Below are 14,218 nucleotides of genomic sequence, written 5' to 3' on the forward strand. Positions count from 1 at the left end.
ATGGTAAAAAAAACCCCTACATTTCCGCAAAATGACGTCACTTCCGGTTTCGGGCAGGTCATGGCGCTGATGGACGTAGGAAGTGTTTTTTTGAAACGGAGTGTCCCCGCTCCAACCGGCTTTAAAGGGTTAAAAGTTTCTTCTGGGCAATATGAATCAACTAAATGCCCCCTATTCCAGTCAAGAACAGGTAATACAGATCAATGAAACACATTTCAAAAGTATTTCAACTCAAAGTAGCAAGAGAAAAATTATGAACATATTTGATGATCATGTCAATAAAATCAATTTTTAACTTGATGCCTTCTCAATACCCACTTTAAATTTTGCAATACATTTATTTTTACGATGTTTTTTATTTAAAGGGCTTTAGAAGATGTCATTTTAATCATACATTATATAGTATTTTATTCCATACACTTAAAGTACTTTGTTTGCCTCATATTCACAGTCAATTTAGAATTACCAATTCAACTAACTTGGATGTCTTTTGATTGCGGGAGGAAGTTGGAGTACTTGGAGGAAACCCATGCACGCACAGAGAGATCATGGATACACCACACAGAAAGGCCTCAGCAAGGACTTGTACTATAAGCCATCTTGCTGAGAGGAAACAGTGCTAACCAATCCGTCAGTGGACCAACTATTTGCAACTTGTGTGCTCCAAAGAGCTCTTAAAGTATAAACCCTCAATGGTCATGAGAATTTGCATGATTATGATTAAGGAATTGACCTCCCAGCCCAAAGCAGTTGTTTTTTAGCCATAACAAAGCTAAGTCAGTTATATTAATCACATATTCTCTGGAATAAATATCAATAAATGAAAATTTTTTCCAAGTTTGTGTTGTGTTATCCCTGACATGATTCTGGATCTTTGACCAATTAGCAGATATCACCTGGTTCATGTTCCTATATTATATTCTCCGGCCTTCTTAGATTTAGTTTTGCTTCTAAAATCTGTTTATTACGGAGCCCCATAGGGGACATGGGAAAAAAAAATTAAGATGGACTTTTGCGAGATCTCGCAAAACTAACTCGGGATCTCACAAAACTTTTGAGAGATCTCGCAAAACAAACTTGGGATCTCGCAAAACTTTTGCGAGATCTCGCAAAAGTTGAATTCCAACAATGGCGGCAGCTACTTAGTTGTAATATTAGGCTTCCTGGGTCACAAAATACACTTTTAAGATATTTTGAGGCGTGAATGTAGTTGTGTAAATGTCAGATATCTGCTCGGTTTACAAGACATCACATATTTGCAAAAGTGCTCCGACGTTTTTGGAGATCTGACACCCACCATCTCGAAGCTAACGGGAGGTCGAGACCTACTACAGCCGGGAGGAACACCGCTTTCCCGGCACATCGTGCCTCGACCTCCCGACCTCCGTAGAATGCGGCTAAAACTTTTGCGAGATCCCGAGTTTGCTTTGCGAGATCTCGCAAAAGTCCGTCTTAATGTTTTTTCCCTCCCATGTCCCCTGTGGTGCTCCGTAGTTTATAGTTGTAATTTGCTTGTAATCCTAATTTTACTTTACACTGTCTCTCCTGTGTTCCCTGTGACTCGTTAAGTCTCTGTCACCCTGCTAGTATTGATTCTGGTACCCATTTGTCCTTTGCCTTGTTCTTAGTTTACTCCATGCGTTGTTATTTAGATTTATTTCACCTGTGTATAGTTACCATTGTGTCTCCACTCTGCCCTCACCTCTTGTGTTTTTGTTACCTCAGTTTGTTTCAGTTCCTTATCGTGTCATTCTGAATAACAAGGCATGGAGTAACCATTTCATGTTTACTGTTTGTTTGCCCATGAGCTTCCCCCCCTCTTTGGATCTATGGCAGGGGTGTCAAACTCCAGGTATCCTGACTCTTTTACACGTGACTCTGCTGCAACACAGTAAGTAATTAGCAAGATCCTATAGAACGTGACTGCATAACCCTACTCAAGAAAATTTAAATAAATGTAAGTGTTGGGAAAAATGTGTATTCTTCTAGTAAATAAACTCTTCAAACTTGTTTAGTGAAATCCGCCTTTTGAGTCCACTCATCTGGCATCTGATGTGACAAAACTGCATTGTAACATTGTTTCTCAAATCAATACCAACCATAGTTCTATAAGCAAAGTTATTGCTGACATAATGACTTTTTTTTGCATTAAAGGCTTTCTAAATTGTTATTTTAAAGATGTAGATGAGATTTAACAATAAATATTGTATAGAATCTGTCCAAATACAGAAAAAATAGGAAAATAAGCACTAAAATGTGTGTTTTGGATTGTTCCTTTTAGAAATAAAATATCTTGGAAGCAAAAATATAAAAAAAAAATTCTTGTACTGTATTGCATTAATTACAAAGAAAAAAACAACAACTGACACCTCAAAAATATATTTTTAATTACAAAAAGTAGGACAATCATTGAATACAGTTTAAAATCAGGGATTTGAGAAATGCGACAAAACTAAATTTCTAGCTTTGAGAGCCAGTCAGTAATGAAGCAAATAAACTGTTAACAGTTAATATTTAATGAAGAGGGAAAAAAAACATGACTAAAGGGTCACAAATATAGAATTTCAGGAGATTGTCGTGGACATTTTAAATAAACCCGCAAACACCTTGGTGAGCATGATTTAAAGTGAGTTTAATAACATATTGCAATATGGAGAGACTCTGGTCAAATACCTAAGCAGTCTCTGACGATGGCTGCCGCCCTTACATCTTATATACAAACAGACAAAGACATTCCACAACTCCTACATGTTGCCCAATCTCACAGGCCTATACCTTCCCTTCAAAGAGAGAGGGAGAGAGAGAGGTAAAGAATTACACATGTTTTTGCCGAGCCGTCACCTAGAGATTAGCAGGAGTCTCACCATCTGTTTAACGTCTCCCATGAACTAACAATGGCTCCTTTCTGTGTGTGTGTATATATGTGTGATAGAGCATAAGGCCCACTTGTGGTGCACATGCATACAACTGGTGAAAATGTAATTCTACAATTACTAAAGTTATATGGTTAAAACATGTGATCAATACAAAAAAAAGCAATCTTCCACGACATTGTTACTGGCATCAGCGTTTAACTTGAGAGTAGACACTGTGTTCAGCACCCTCTCTCTTCCTTTTTCCTCTTGTTTTTCTTTCAGAGAAATTCAGTGCAGCGTAGTTTAGTTCATCATCAGCTTCTTCAGTCTGTGCCGTAGTTAAAAACAGTTATATAAAAATAAAATTATATAATTGAGATAGAGTTCGGTAGATAGTCTAAGGAGCTTGGAAAGAAAAGCGTCTGGACTTCTTTGAGTTGCTTGAAGACGTTTCACCTCTCATCCGAGAAGCTTCTTCAGTTCTAAGGGTCAAATGGTGGAGAGTCCCAGATTTAAACCCAGTGGGACTTTCCCCCACTGGGGATGAGAGATGAAATGTCTTCAAGCAACTCAAAGAAGTCCAGACGCTTTTCTTTCCAAGCTCCTTAGACTACGATGACCTGGATGACTGAGAACCTTCACAGACAGTTAGATAGAAAAACAATTGTCACATCTTTTAACACCAATAATTATTATTACTTACAAGTTGGTGCGAGGTTTCAGTTTGTATATCTGATAAAGCACCTTCATTTCCTAAGAATAAAAATAATAAATAAATAAATAGTGAAATGAACTTAACTGTGTCATTTGACTTAGAACCTAAAAATCTCATGCATAGAAATACATTGTTCTAATAAAATATATTAGATTGATTAATTACTAACCACTATAAACACCTCAATTATTGCAGATTCTATTCATCGTTCTTCTGTAGAACTTATGATATTGTATATAAAATGTATAAATGTTTTACTTTTTATAACGCTTACCTCTATGTGATTTACATACTTGTTGGTTGAAGATGAGGAACGCGTTTCCAATCACAGAAACAGCCAAACAAACTATTAATATCGTGCTCTGAATGAATACTGTCTCAGTTGATTCTACAAAAACAAACAAACAAAAAGTTCTCAAACATTTTTATCACTCGTGCTGATTTTGTAAACAGAACTTCCAGTTTTTAAATAGAAAATCATACCAAGTTCCAGTGTAATTCCCTTTCCAAATAATATCTCCCCACATGTGGCCACAGCACAGTAGTAGGTCCCAGCATCAGAGGAGCTGACGTTCTTAGAGAACTGAAAAACACATCTATCCTGAGGGTCAGAACTTTTCTCACAGTCATTACTTCTATTTGTGTCAGTGTAGATGATGTTTGGATGAGCATTATTTGATCCAGTTCTGAACCAGAGAATATTGAGACCTCCTGGACATGTCTGGTTGTCAGAGTCAGAGAAGACTGAACACTGAAGAGTCATCGTGTCTCCTGAACGAACTGGGTTTGATTCTATCTGCAGCTGACTAACTGTATAGTTTGATGTCCTCTGAGTGTTTCCTGTGTAATAAAAAAAGATTTTTTTTCAAAACACGTTTTAAAACAATTTCAAACTTTGTAAAAGCATGTCAGTTTATTACCTTTTACCAACAAATACGTCCCACTCCATTTAACTCCAATCCTTTCTGTGTTTGCACAGTGATAGATTCCCTCATCGTCTTGATCTGCTTTCAAAATGGTCAGGCTGGCAAAATCATCACCTATGTCAAATTTCAAACTAGTAAATTCAGGACCAAAAGTAGGTTCTGTAGATTTGAATACTGTCATTATTAACTTCAGAGTTTCCCCAAAACTCTGCTTGTACCAGTGGACTCCTCTACTGCTGAGCTCTTTGGGTATAGCACATGTTATAGTCGCTGGTTCACCAAGCTGAACAGTTTTCACTGGAACTACAGTATCTGAATTAAGAGAAAGCAGAAAAATAAAATCTTGTTTGATATATATTTAACTTGCACTACATGCAAGGTACATGTAGTGCAAGGTAACTTATAAGTGCAAAACTATTTTTACAGCAATTTATATGCATCTGTTTGACAAGTAAATTCTTAAGAACATTTTTAGACAAATTTAAAAAAGCACTTACATCCTTGGTGAATTAAAAACAATGTAATCCATAAGATGATCATCTTGACAGTGCTTCTGTTGGAGACCACACTGGTATTTCAGTGAGTGGAGGAGGCAAGATGGTTGTTTTAGGTCAGACGGTATCTGATTGGTTAACACACAATAGATTCAAAAGTACATTTCCTGTCGCAATTGCCTCATCCTGGGCTTTGCAAAACCTATCACCTCTCTTTCATCTTCTGTTGCAACTGTCCATTTTCCAAACAATAACACCGTATAGTAATGTATAATGTATAATGTGTATGTGTTAGTCCCCATAGGGAAATTACTCCTCTGCATTTAACCCATTCACCCAGTGAAGCAGTGGGCAGCCACCAATGCAGCGCCCGGGGAGCAGCGTGTGGGGACGGTGCCTTGCTCAGGGGTACCTCAGGGTAGCTGTTCAGTCGAACCCCCGACCTTCCGATCATGGGGCAACCACTCTACCTACTGAGCTATCCTGCCCCCCCCCCCCTTTTTTTAATTTTTTTTTTTTTAATGTTGCCTCTATTTGATTTTTATTCTTGTCCTTAAACCTTGAACACTCAAATAGGACACTGCAAGGTACAGATATATATCATGTTTTGCATTTGAAAACAAAGTTTTAAGACTCATCATTCGCTGGGGAGAAAGAATGCTACCTCAAAATTCAAGAAGAGCTGAAGAGCAAAGCTGAACCAATGCCTCTTGCACGCATGAGATGATTTAGCCTCTTGACAAAAAGAGATAATGAGTAAGTCGTGGGTCAAATTATATAGCAACAACACTGCAGTTGTTGAGATACCCGTGTTGCAGAAAACACATGATAAAAAATGAAAAAAAAAAAAACTTCGCAAAGCAGCAATTCTGCAGGAATTTGTTAGAAGTCAACTATCTATCCTGTCACGTTCCTGGGTCTGACCCAGCGTTTTGAGTTTTAGTTTATTTGGATGATATGTTTGAGTTCTTTAGGGTAGCTAAGTTGTTTACTAGTTTCCCTTTGTGTTTTCTACCGCTGTATTTCAGTTTCCCTTTCCCTTTGCCCTTCATGTGTTTCATGCTGCGTGTCTTATGTTGTCAAGTTTATATTGTCTTGTCTGCATCACATGTTTCCTGTTATATTTTGAAGGTCTGTGTCCTATGTCAGTGTAGTCAGCTTTGCTTCCTTTGTCTCGTTATGTCAGACTAGTGTCAGCTGTTTCCCCATGTGTTTCCACTTCCCCTAATCACCCTTGTGTGTATTTAGTCTGTGTGTTTCTGTTCATTCCTTGTCAGGTCGTCTGTTGTTCACGCCATGTTCTTTCCTCCAGGTTTCATGTCCAGGTTTTTTCATATTGTTGTTTAGATTTCCCAGTTTAGGTTTGTGTTAATTTTGCTTCAGTTTGCCTTGCCTTTTGTTTGTACCTTTTACCAGCCGCATTAAACGGCTCGCTTTTTGTTAACATTCAAGTTTTGTTCCCTGTTCCTTGGGGTCTGCGTTTTGGGTCCTTCTCATCAATTCATACAGTCTGCCCTCGCCAGACTGTGACATATCTTCTCTGTCCAAAATGTGAACAATGGCATCCTTGAAAGAGTGACCTTTGTCCTTTAGATGCAGAGCATTGTCCTGTTGAGGTGGCTCTTGTCTCCCATCTCTAATCCAGTGTTTGAGATCCCTTGCAGGAAGGAGGAAAAATAAAGCAAATTTTGTGGTCATTGAGTGAAATCCAATTCAGTTGTGCAGTTAGAAGACAGAAGGTGGCATTGCAGATAAAATAGCTATTATTACCTTGGAATTCCACAGTTAAACAGAAATGACTAAGAGACCACTATGAATGACTCAACTGTCAAATTCCTGCAGAGAGTAAGGTGAGTTCTGAAGATTCAGCTGAATGGGATGAACAAAATCCAGCCAATCAATACCTAAGTCCTGCCAGTCATCAAAAACCTTGTTGAGACAATAAGCTGACGGAAAAAGAAATATAAGCAACTGATCTCAAGACAAGGAAGCTCCTTAACATGCATGGAGGGTTTCACCCCTAATCCAGCACCCTAACACTCAGGATTAATGACTGTCAGAAAGAAACACTATCTGAGATGATACAAGAAAGATCCATGAGTACATAAGAAAGTTGGTCACAACTGATCGTGTGCTAAGTGATGCCTCAGGCTTCAGAAACCAACAAAAGAAGAGGCACATGAAAAAGGAACCGTTGTGGAAAGACAGAATCCTGCAAGACAGCCAGCAAGTGGAAAAAAATGGATGACAAAGAAGATCGTACCAATGGCTGGACAAAGAAACTAATCTCTTCATACAAATCACGGCAGCACAGGAACAAGTTCTAGGCAAAAGATCTAAGTACTTTAAGCACAAGATCAAGATCATTAGAGACCCGGGTTTACCAGATGCAGGCTGTTCCCATGAGATAATCCAGCACATAACAACAGGGTGCAAGATGCTTGCAGACAGGCTATAGATGGAACACCATAACCAAGGGGCCAGCATAGCATAGAGGACCATTTGTGCAGAGCATGGCCTAGAAAATGAGATACACCCCAAAGGCGTTCAGAATGACCAAGCTGTGGGACTTCCAGAAACAGACAAACTTGTGAAAGCTAACCAGTGGGACATAATAGTGGAAGCAAGCAGAGGAAAGGGCTATAGTGATCTATGTAGCAATATCAAATGATGGCAACATTAGAAAGGACCACATGAACCTCAGGAAATACCAAGAGCTTCAAATATAGTTAGAGAAATGTGGAGGTCTCCGTGTTAACTGGACCCCTCGATGCAGTGATGCTCAAACTGAGAGAGTGGCTCCAGTAGATTCCAGAAACAACATCTGAGTTCTTTTTCCAGATGAGCACAATCCTGCAAACAGCTAAGATTCTGCATAGGGGCCTCAAGCTCCTAGGGTCAAGCTTGAAGGACAAAGATCATCCAGAGGGTGAGGGATTAACTTTCTACTACCATAATCATTATGAAAGAATAAAATACTATCAATTTGGTTATTTTAATCTCACACAGAAAAAGCAAAACAAGAACATACAAAGATAATATGTTAAGACCAGTGAACACTGAAGAGTCACTGAGTCTCAAAGAGTGACAATCTTCTCCTGAACAGCAGCATAGTTTAATGTCCTGGTTTTTTCCAGTGTTGTAGAAAACTATTAACAAATGGTGTATCTTGTATTGACTCAGAACATTTTGCTGAAATCAGCTTTTTGTAAACATTTGAAAAAAAAAGGAAAAAAAGAAAGACAAAATCTACAGATCACAGATGTTTCTATCTGTACATCACCCATTAAGAGCGGCGCATATGTGTTTGCACAGCTTTTCATTGAACTGTATAACCAGAATGTCAGCGATGCAATGATTCACAATCCATCACAATTCCCAATTTGTTATAATGTGTGAAGTACAGAAAGAAAAAAAGTGATACATTACCTTGTCACTGCTTGCCCAAATTGCACAAAATACGGGCATGTCTATGCAGGATTATTATAGCTACATTATCATTAGAAACAATAGCCATGAAAAGAATAAAAATATGTTAACGTATCAGCATTTGACTTTACTGTCTTGATGCATGTTCAATCATTCAGGTAAGAAAATCCCAGAAAGTTTATTCTGTTCATCTGGATGTAGCGTTTGCAGTGATAGAAACACTTTGTCACACATCCAAGTGACTTTTTCAGACTCAGCTGAATGCAGAATTTTAACCAGTCTTAAAAACATTACCTTTGTATAATGACTGGAGCTAGCACCACTGAATGAACAATGGGCTGTGAGGTCAGGTTCATGATCGTTACAGTTTTTCTTGATTGCTTTGACCTGGATAAAGAAACTGGGATCATCATCACTATCTCAGCAGAGCAGAAGACACCTCTTGCAGATTTGTTAACCTTTTCTCAATTGACACAATTCCTGACCACCACTGATCACATCCTAAGACACAACCTTATGGCCACGAAGCAGCTCTACAGAGTTCGATTTCAAAGGAACTGTGGTGTTTTGAAGAAGGCCAGATGCCAATAGGTGGAGGTAAGGAAACTCCACTATACTGTAATAATGCCTTGTCACATCATGCAGTTAAAGTCAACTGGAGCCCCTTTCATTGTAATTTTGCTTGAAGCTGCGGGGGCACATCATGTCTTCAATCTCTGCAAAGTGAGGAGACGTGGAAGGGACCTCATTGGGTACAGGGCTACTTTCACAGTTCCAGGACAGAGGGGTGCCAACCTAACCATGTGTGCTGCCATCTCCAATGAGGTTGTCCGATTCCATATCCCCACTATTGGCCCATACAACACATAACGCCTCATGACATTCCCGAATGCACTTCATGAGAGGCCAATCACACCTGAGGAGAGAAAGCTGTTGAGGCTCTTTGTCATTATCTGGGATAATGGGGCTTTCCACCACTCTCACCTTGTCATAGAGTGGTTTGCACTATAACCTTGTTTGATGATGCAGCTCCTCCCAGCATATTCCCCATTTTTGAATCCTATAGAGGAGATCTTCAGTGCTTGGAGGTGGAAGTTTTATGATCACCATCCCTATGAGTAGATGCCCTTGCTGGATGCAATGACTGCCACTGCAGAGGTGCAGAGGAATGTCAGGGTTGAATACGGCATGCAAGAAGATTTTTTCCCTCACTGTAGTATCAATAGTAGGTATTTCTTATACTGTAATAGTTTGTTGTTGTTGTTGTTGTTTTTACAGTATTTACAGTATTTACAGTATTTAGGTTTTCAGCAACAGGTTGAAAAAGTCATGGAATCAATAAAACTTAATCAAAGCAAGATGTCCACTACCTAGCACCTTGCTACTTACCTTGCAAGTGGTGGACATCTTCTTAAGCTCCTTATGTAGGATGTGGTTGCATCTAATTAGCATGTTTTATTTATTTATAAATATTTATATTTCAAAAAATCGTATCAATCATATCAACTGGTATGTCATGAAATTCTTTTTTTAAAGTTGGGCATAGAATTTATTCTCAGTTAAAATTCATTCTCAATTAACTCAATTAGCATTGAGAAGTTGATTTATTTGTTTATTTTTCTTAAACTGAGATGTCAGTTCTGTGTGCTTAGAGTGATTTTACTACATTCTGACACAAAAAGCAGATGAAAAAGTATATAAACAAACACAGACCAGAACACTTTCTGTAATGGTCTAATTAGGATAAATGTTAGTCTGACGATGCAATTGTTGTCTCAAAACAGTGGTACTAAACTGCTTCAGCTCTTCAGTTTCAGCTAACGCTAGTGATCTTTGTTTTGCACGAAACAAAGGAAGACGAAAGGTCTCTTGAGAAGCTTTTTATCTACCTTTGCAATGTCTTCCTTATATTTCTTTGCAGAGCATTGTTTGCACACTGAGGCAAACACAAAGTCACAGTCATCACTGACAAACAACTGTGGATGGAAACTTAAGCATTTCTGTGGTTGGGCCTTCAAAGAAAGATGTGAGGGGCTTTTCTTTCTGTCTCATTCTCTAATGCAATCTAAAGAAGATGGACTTGCACCACTATTCTAAAACATTTTGAAAAGTGAGATGACAATATGTAATCGTCATGAGTATAACAAAAAGCTTACAAAGGCAATTAAAGAGTTAAACAGGGAAGGGTAGAGATCCACCTTCTCAGTCATATGTGACCATTGTTATCACACTTTTTTGTGTTTTCTTTTTTTCATAGTAGCCGGTATAAGAGGGGAGGTGCAAATCAATTGTTCCTCCAGGCCTCTGTGGCAACGGCAACTTTTAAAATGTTTGCCAAATTATTGTTTACAGGTTTGAAGCCCTGATGTGGTTTGTTTCCAACATGCCTGGCTTAGAGCAGCTTGTCCAGATTATTATATAATTCATCTAAAAGTAGCTTGCTTAAGTCTGACTCTTCTCTCACTTCCTATCCAGTTCAAGTTAACAGTGAGTTCTGTTGTGAGTAAACAGCTTCAGTGGTTGGTCAAAGGATGGAGACATGGCCCACCACAACCTTTGTCTGTCAGTGTTGCTGTTGCATGTGGCTTTGCTTATTGTTCTCTTGAGAGAAATGCGGAGGGCCTTTAGAAAGTGCTGTGAGACCAGCAAGAACCTTTATTCATCCTTTTTAAAATCAAGAGATCGGCTGTTTTAGTGTAATAAAAACCCATTTATCCATCTAAGGTCGTGGCGGACACATGTACAATTGTAATATATACAGTTCTTTAACCGAACTGCAGTCTGTCATTAAGTTCCTGTCTTTATCTTCTAGCACTTTACCTTTGCTTGATACCATATCCAAATGATAGCAGAATTAGGACATGGTATGCAGCCAAAGATAAAGAGGCTAGTTTTGAAGATGTATTAAGATGTGAAATCAGAAGACTGGATTGAGCTTAACTGTCACTGTGAAAAGTACCCCACACCAGTCTGCATATAAGTAACCTAAGCAGGAAGAGACACACAAAACCAGCATACAGAGTTGGGGAGGTGGTTGAAATAACACCCTTCATTCTCCTTAGTCACCTCAGAGGACTGTTTCATGGTGTCACAAACAAATAATGACTTGAAAAAGCTGAGAAGTTTCTTGCTTCTTAGGTCTGTTCTGAGGAAACCGCTTCAGAGGTTGGTCAGAGGCCTTCCACACCCTTCATTTGTGAGTGTGGCAGTTGAATGTATCTTTGAATCACTGAAATGTTAGATGAAAACACTTTCACATCAGACATTCAGACTATAAGCACGGATTGTATTTCTAACATGATTCGGTTAAACATGAGAAAGCTGTCATACACTTTGGCAACCTAATACTTGTACAGTTAGAATACAGTGATGTATATTATTGGCAGTTGACACATATAAAGCTCTGTTTCTACTGTGCCTACAAGCCTTCCCTAAAACCCACAGGTGGTGTAGCTCTCAAAATATCTCTTTTCTGTATCATTTGAAATTAAAACTGTTCCTAAATATTTATAATATTTAAAGTTAGGTCATTACGATTTTAATTGATCAACCTACTTTTCTAAACTCTGGTAAACTGGAACATTTTAGTTTATGACATAAAATAGCTTGCATCATAAGAGTGAGGTCTGTCTGATTTACAAACACGATGAAGCTAAAACAAATTCCCAGAGCTTGTGCTGGGATTATGATTGTTCTAGGATGCCCTCTGGATCCAGTGGAGGTGGTGAATGTCAGGAGATCGCTGGCTAAGCTGTCATCGCTGTTGGACCACATCTCCCACCCCATGCAGGAGATTCTGACAGCACTGAGCAGCTCCTTCAGTGGCTGCAGCACCCACGATGTGGGATGGAGGGATTCTGCAGGTTCTTTCTTCCAACTGCTGTCATCTTATCGTATCTTATCAACAAGAATTTCAGTCATACTTTAAATATTCAGAATAAATAAACTGATAATTGCTTTCACACGTCTACCAAACGCTACTAAGAAAGAAATACATCTGTTACCAAATGAAAAGATAAAACATGTTTCCTAAACAGGAGCAAGGTCATTTCCTATATTTCAGCCAATCACTGACTTCTGCTCTGAAAATATTCATCACCTTGCGACTAAAACTTCCATTTGGGCAAGAGGAGCTCATAGTGTGCGATAAGAGTGCTGCACCACAATGACCGCACAACTGACTGCTTTGATTCTTCTTTGTACACCATGTAAGTACATTTCTTTGCTAGAGAGAAAAGCATGATAGTAAACTGTTGTTTGTACTGCACTGCGCATCTTTACTAAGGCTGTTTATTAATGTTTGTAACAATAATTGCTTTGATTTGTCATTTTGTTAACTGTAATTTTTCTTTCTTCAGTCCTGATTCTGACTGCTGACCTTCGTCAACCGATTTCTTTGACTGCTGTTGAACCTGGTGACAATGTCACTTTAGTGTGTAAGGTCTCTGGGATGGAATTTAAATTTTTCTACTGGCATAAACAGCCTCTTGGACATATGGTCCAAAATGTTGCCAAAGTCATCCGTGGCCGAAGCACTATTTCTGAGGAATTCAAGGATTCACGTTTCACAGTTATAAAAAAGGCATCTCAGTATTTTTTAACTATCAGAAATGTCAGTAAAGAGGATGAAGCAACATATTTCTGTCACACTGGAACAGATTATGCTCCTAAGTTCAGTGGTGGCACATTCTTGGCTGTGAATGGTAAAATGTTTTTCTTTTTCTGCCGATCTCACAGATCACACTCAAAGTTTTAATGAATTTAAAATAGTTTACATTGTGAATGTGTCTTAATTCACAGATCACATTCACCATTCATCTGTCTATGTGAAACAAAGTCCACAGAAGGCATCAGTTCATCTGGGAGACTCAGTAACATTAAATTGTTCTCCTTTCTCTAACAACAATGAAAAATCAGTCCAATGTCTAGATGAGCACAGAGTGTACTGGTTCAGAGTTGGATTGGAAGGATTTGATCCAAACATCATTTACACTCTCAGAAAGAGCAGAGATGAAGAAAGGAAGAGAAGTTGTGTCTACAGCCTGTCCAAAACTATACAGAACTCCTCTGATGCTGGGACTTACTATTGTGCTGTGGTCACATGTGGAAAGATCCTGCTTTGTGAAGGAACTAAAGTGGAGACACGTATGTATGCTTGTATGTTGTAGGTAAAACCATTGACACTAAACCGCTCCATTTAACATAAATAATATAAGTTTGTTTCTTTATATAATGACTCGTTTAATATTAATCAGTGTTTATACTTCAAGCACTTTTCATCATCATGTGTTGTATCTGCAATCCATAATACAGCATGATTTATTTTGACTAAACATTAATGACCTTTGACTTACCAACTGTAGATACTGACTATGTGTGAGCTTATTGTGTTCCATCTGCAATTAGCCAGTAAATAAGTATAATAAGTAAATAATATCTTTAGTGGTTCATAATGAAATAATACTATAACTTACTGTTTTTTCTAGAGTTGGGATCAGAATTTGGGTCATTTTCCCTGTACTTGGAGTATTCTTCACCGGCTACATGACTTTGATCTGCATTAACCAAAGGAACACCAGTGAACACTGCAACGGTAGGGAATATTTACAGATACAGATAACTAATGCTTGCAGATTTAATGATTAATCAAATGCTTTCCAAATGGTATTACATAGTGGAACAAAATTTCATGCTACTTCTCTGCATTCATAATGCCATTAATTTAGACAAGCTCTCTTCCAACCACTTTATGTTTTGCACTTCGTTTTGCTTTTTTCCCCACTTTTAATTTTGTTTTCA

General features: G+C 38.4%; 1 protein-coding gene across 1 annotated transcript; it reads right to left on the reverse strand.

Annotated features, from left to right (window-relative positions):
• Nucleotides 1–1,853: 1,853 nt before the first annotated feature.
• Nucleotides 1,854–5,470, reverse strand: LOC113028592 (uncharacterized). Its single transcript, XM_026179006.2, has 6 exons — nt 4,994–5,470; nt 4,491–4,808; nt 4,054–4,410; nt 3,845–3,958; nt 3,559–3,608; nt 1,854–3,183 (listed from the first exon to the last, which is right to left on the reverse strand). Exons 1-6 carry the CDS (start codon nt 5,034–5,036, stop codon nt 3,064–3,066), a joined length of 1,002 nt encoding a protein of 333 aa, XP_026034791.2. The 5' UTR covers nt 5,037–5,470; the 3' UTR covers nt 1,854–3,063.
• Between the last annotated feature and the right edge of the window lie 8,748 nt (nt 5,471–14,218).

The sequence above is a fragment of the Astatotilapia calliptera genome, chromosome 2 (genome assembly GCF_964374335.1).
Source record: "Astatotilapia calliptera chromosome 2, fAstCal68.1, whole genome shotgun sequence".
Taxonomy (NCBI): Eukaryota; Metazoa; Chordata; class Actinopteri; order Cichliformes; family Cichlidae; genus Astatotilapia; species Astatotilapia calliptera.

Excerpts from the sequence above, each read along its gene's own strand:
- LOC113028592 (XM_026179006.2), bottom strand. The coding sequence starts at position 5,036 with ATGATCATCTTATGGATTACATTGTTTTTAATTCACCAAGGAT. Across the intron at positions 3,609-3,844 it reads AGTATGTAAATCACATAGAG|GAAATGAAGGTGCTTTATCA; the intron begins GTAAGCGTTATA and ends TTTTATTCTTAG. Across the intron at positions 3,184-3,558 it reads CTGAAACCTCGCACCAACTT|ACTGAAGAAGCTGATGATGA; the intron begins GTAAGTAATAAT and ends ACTACGGCACAG.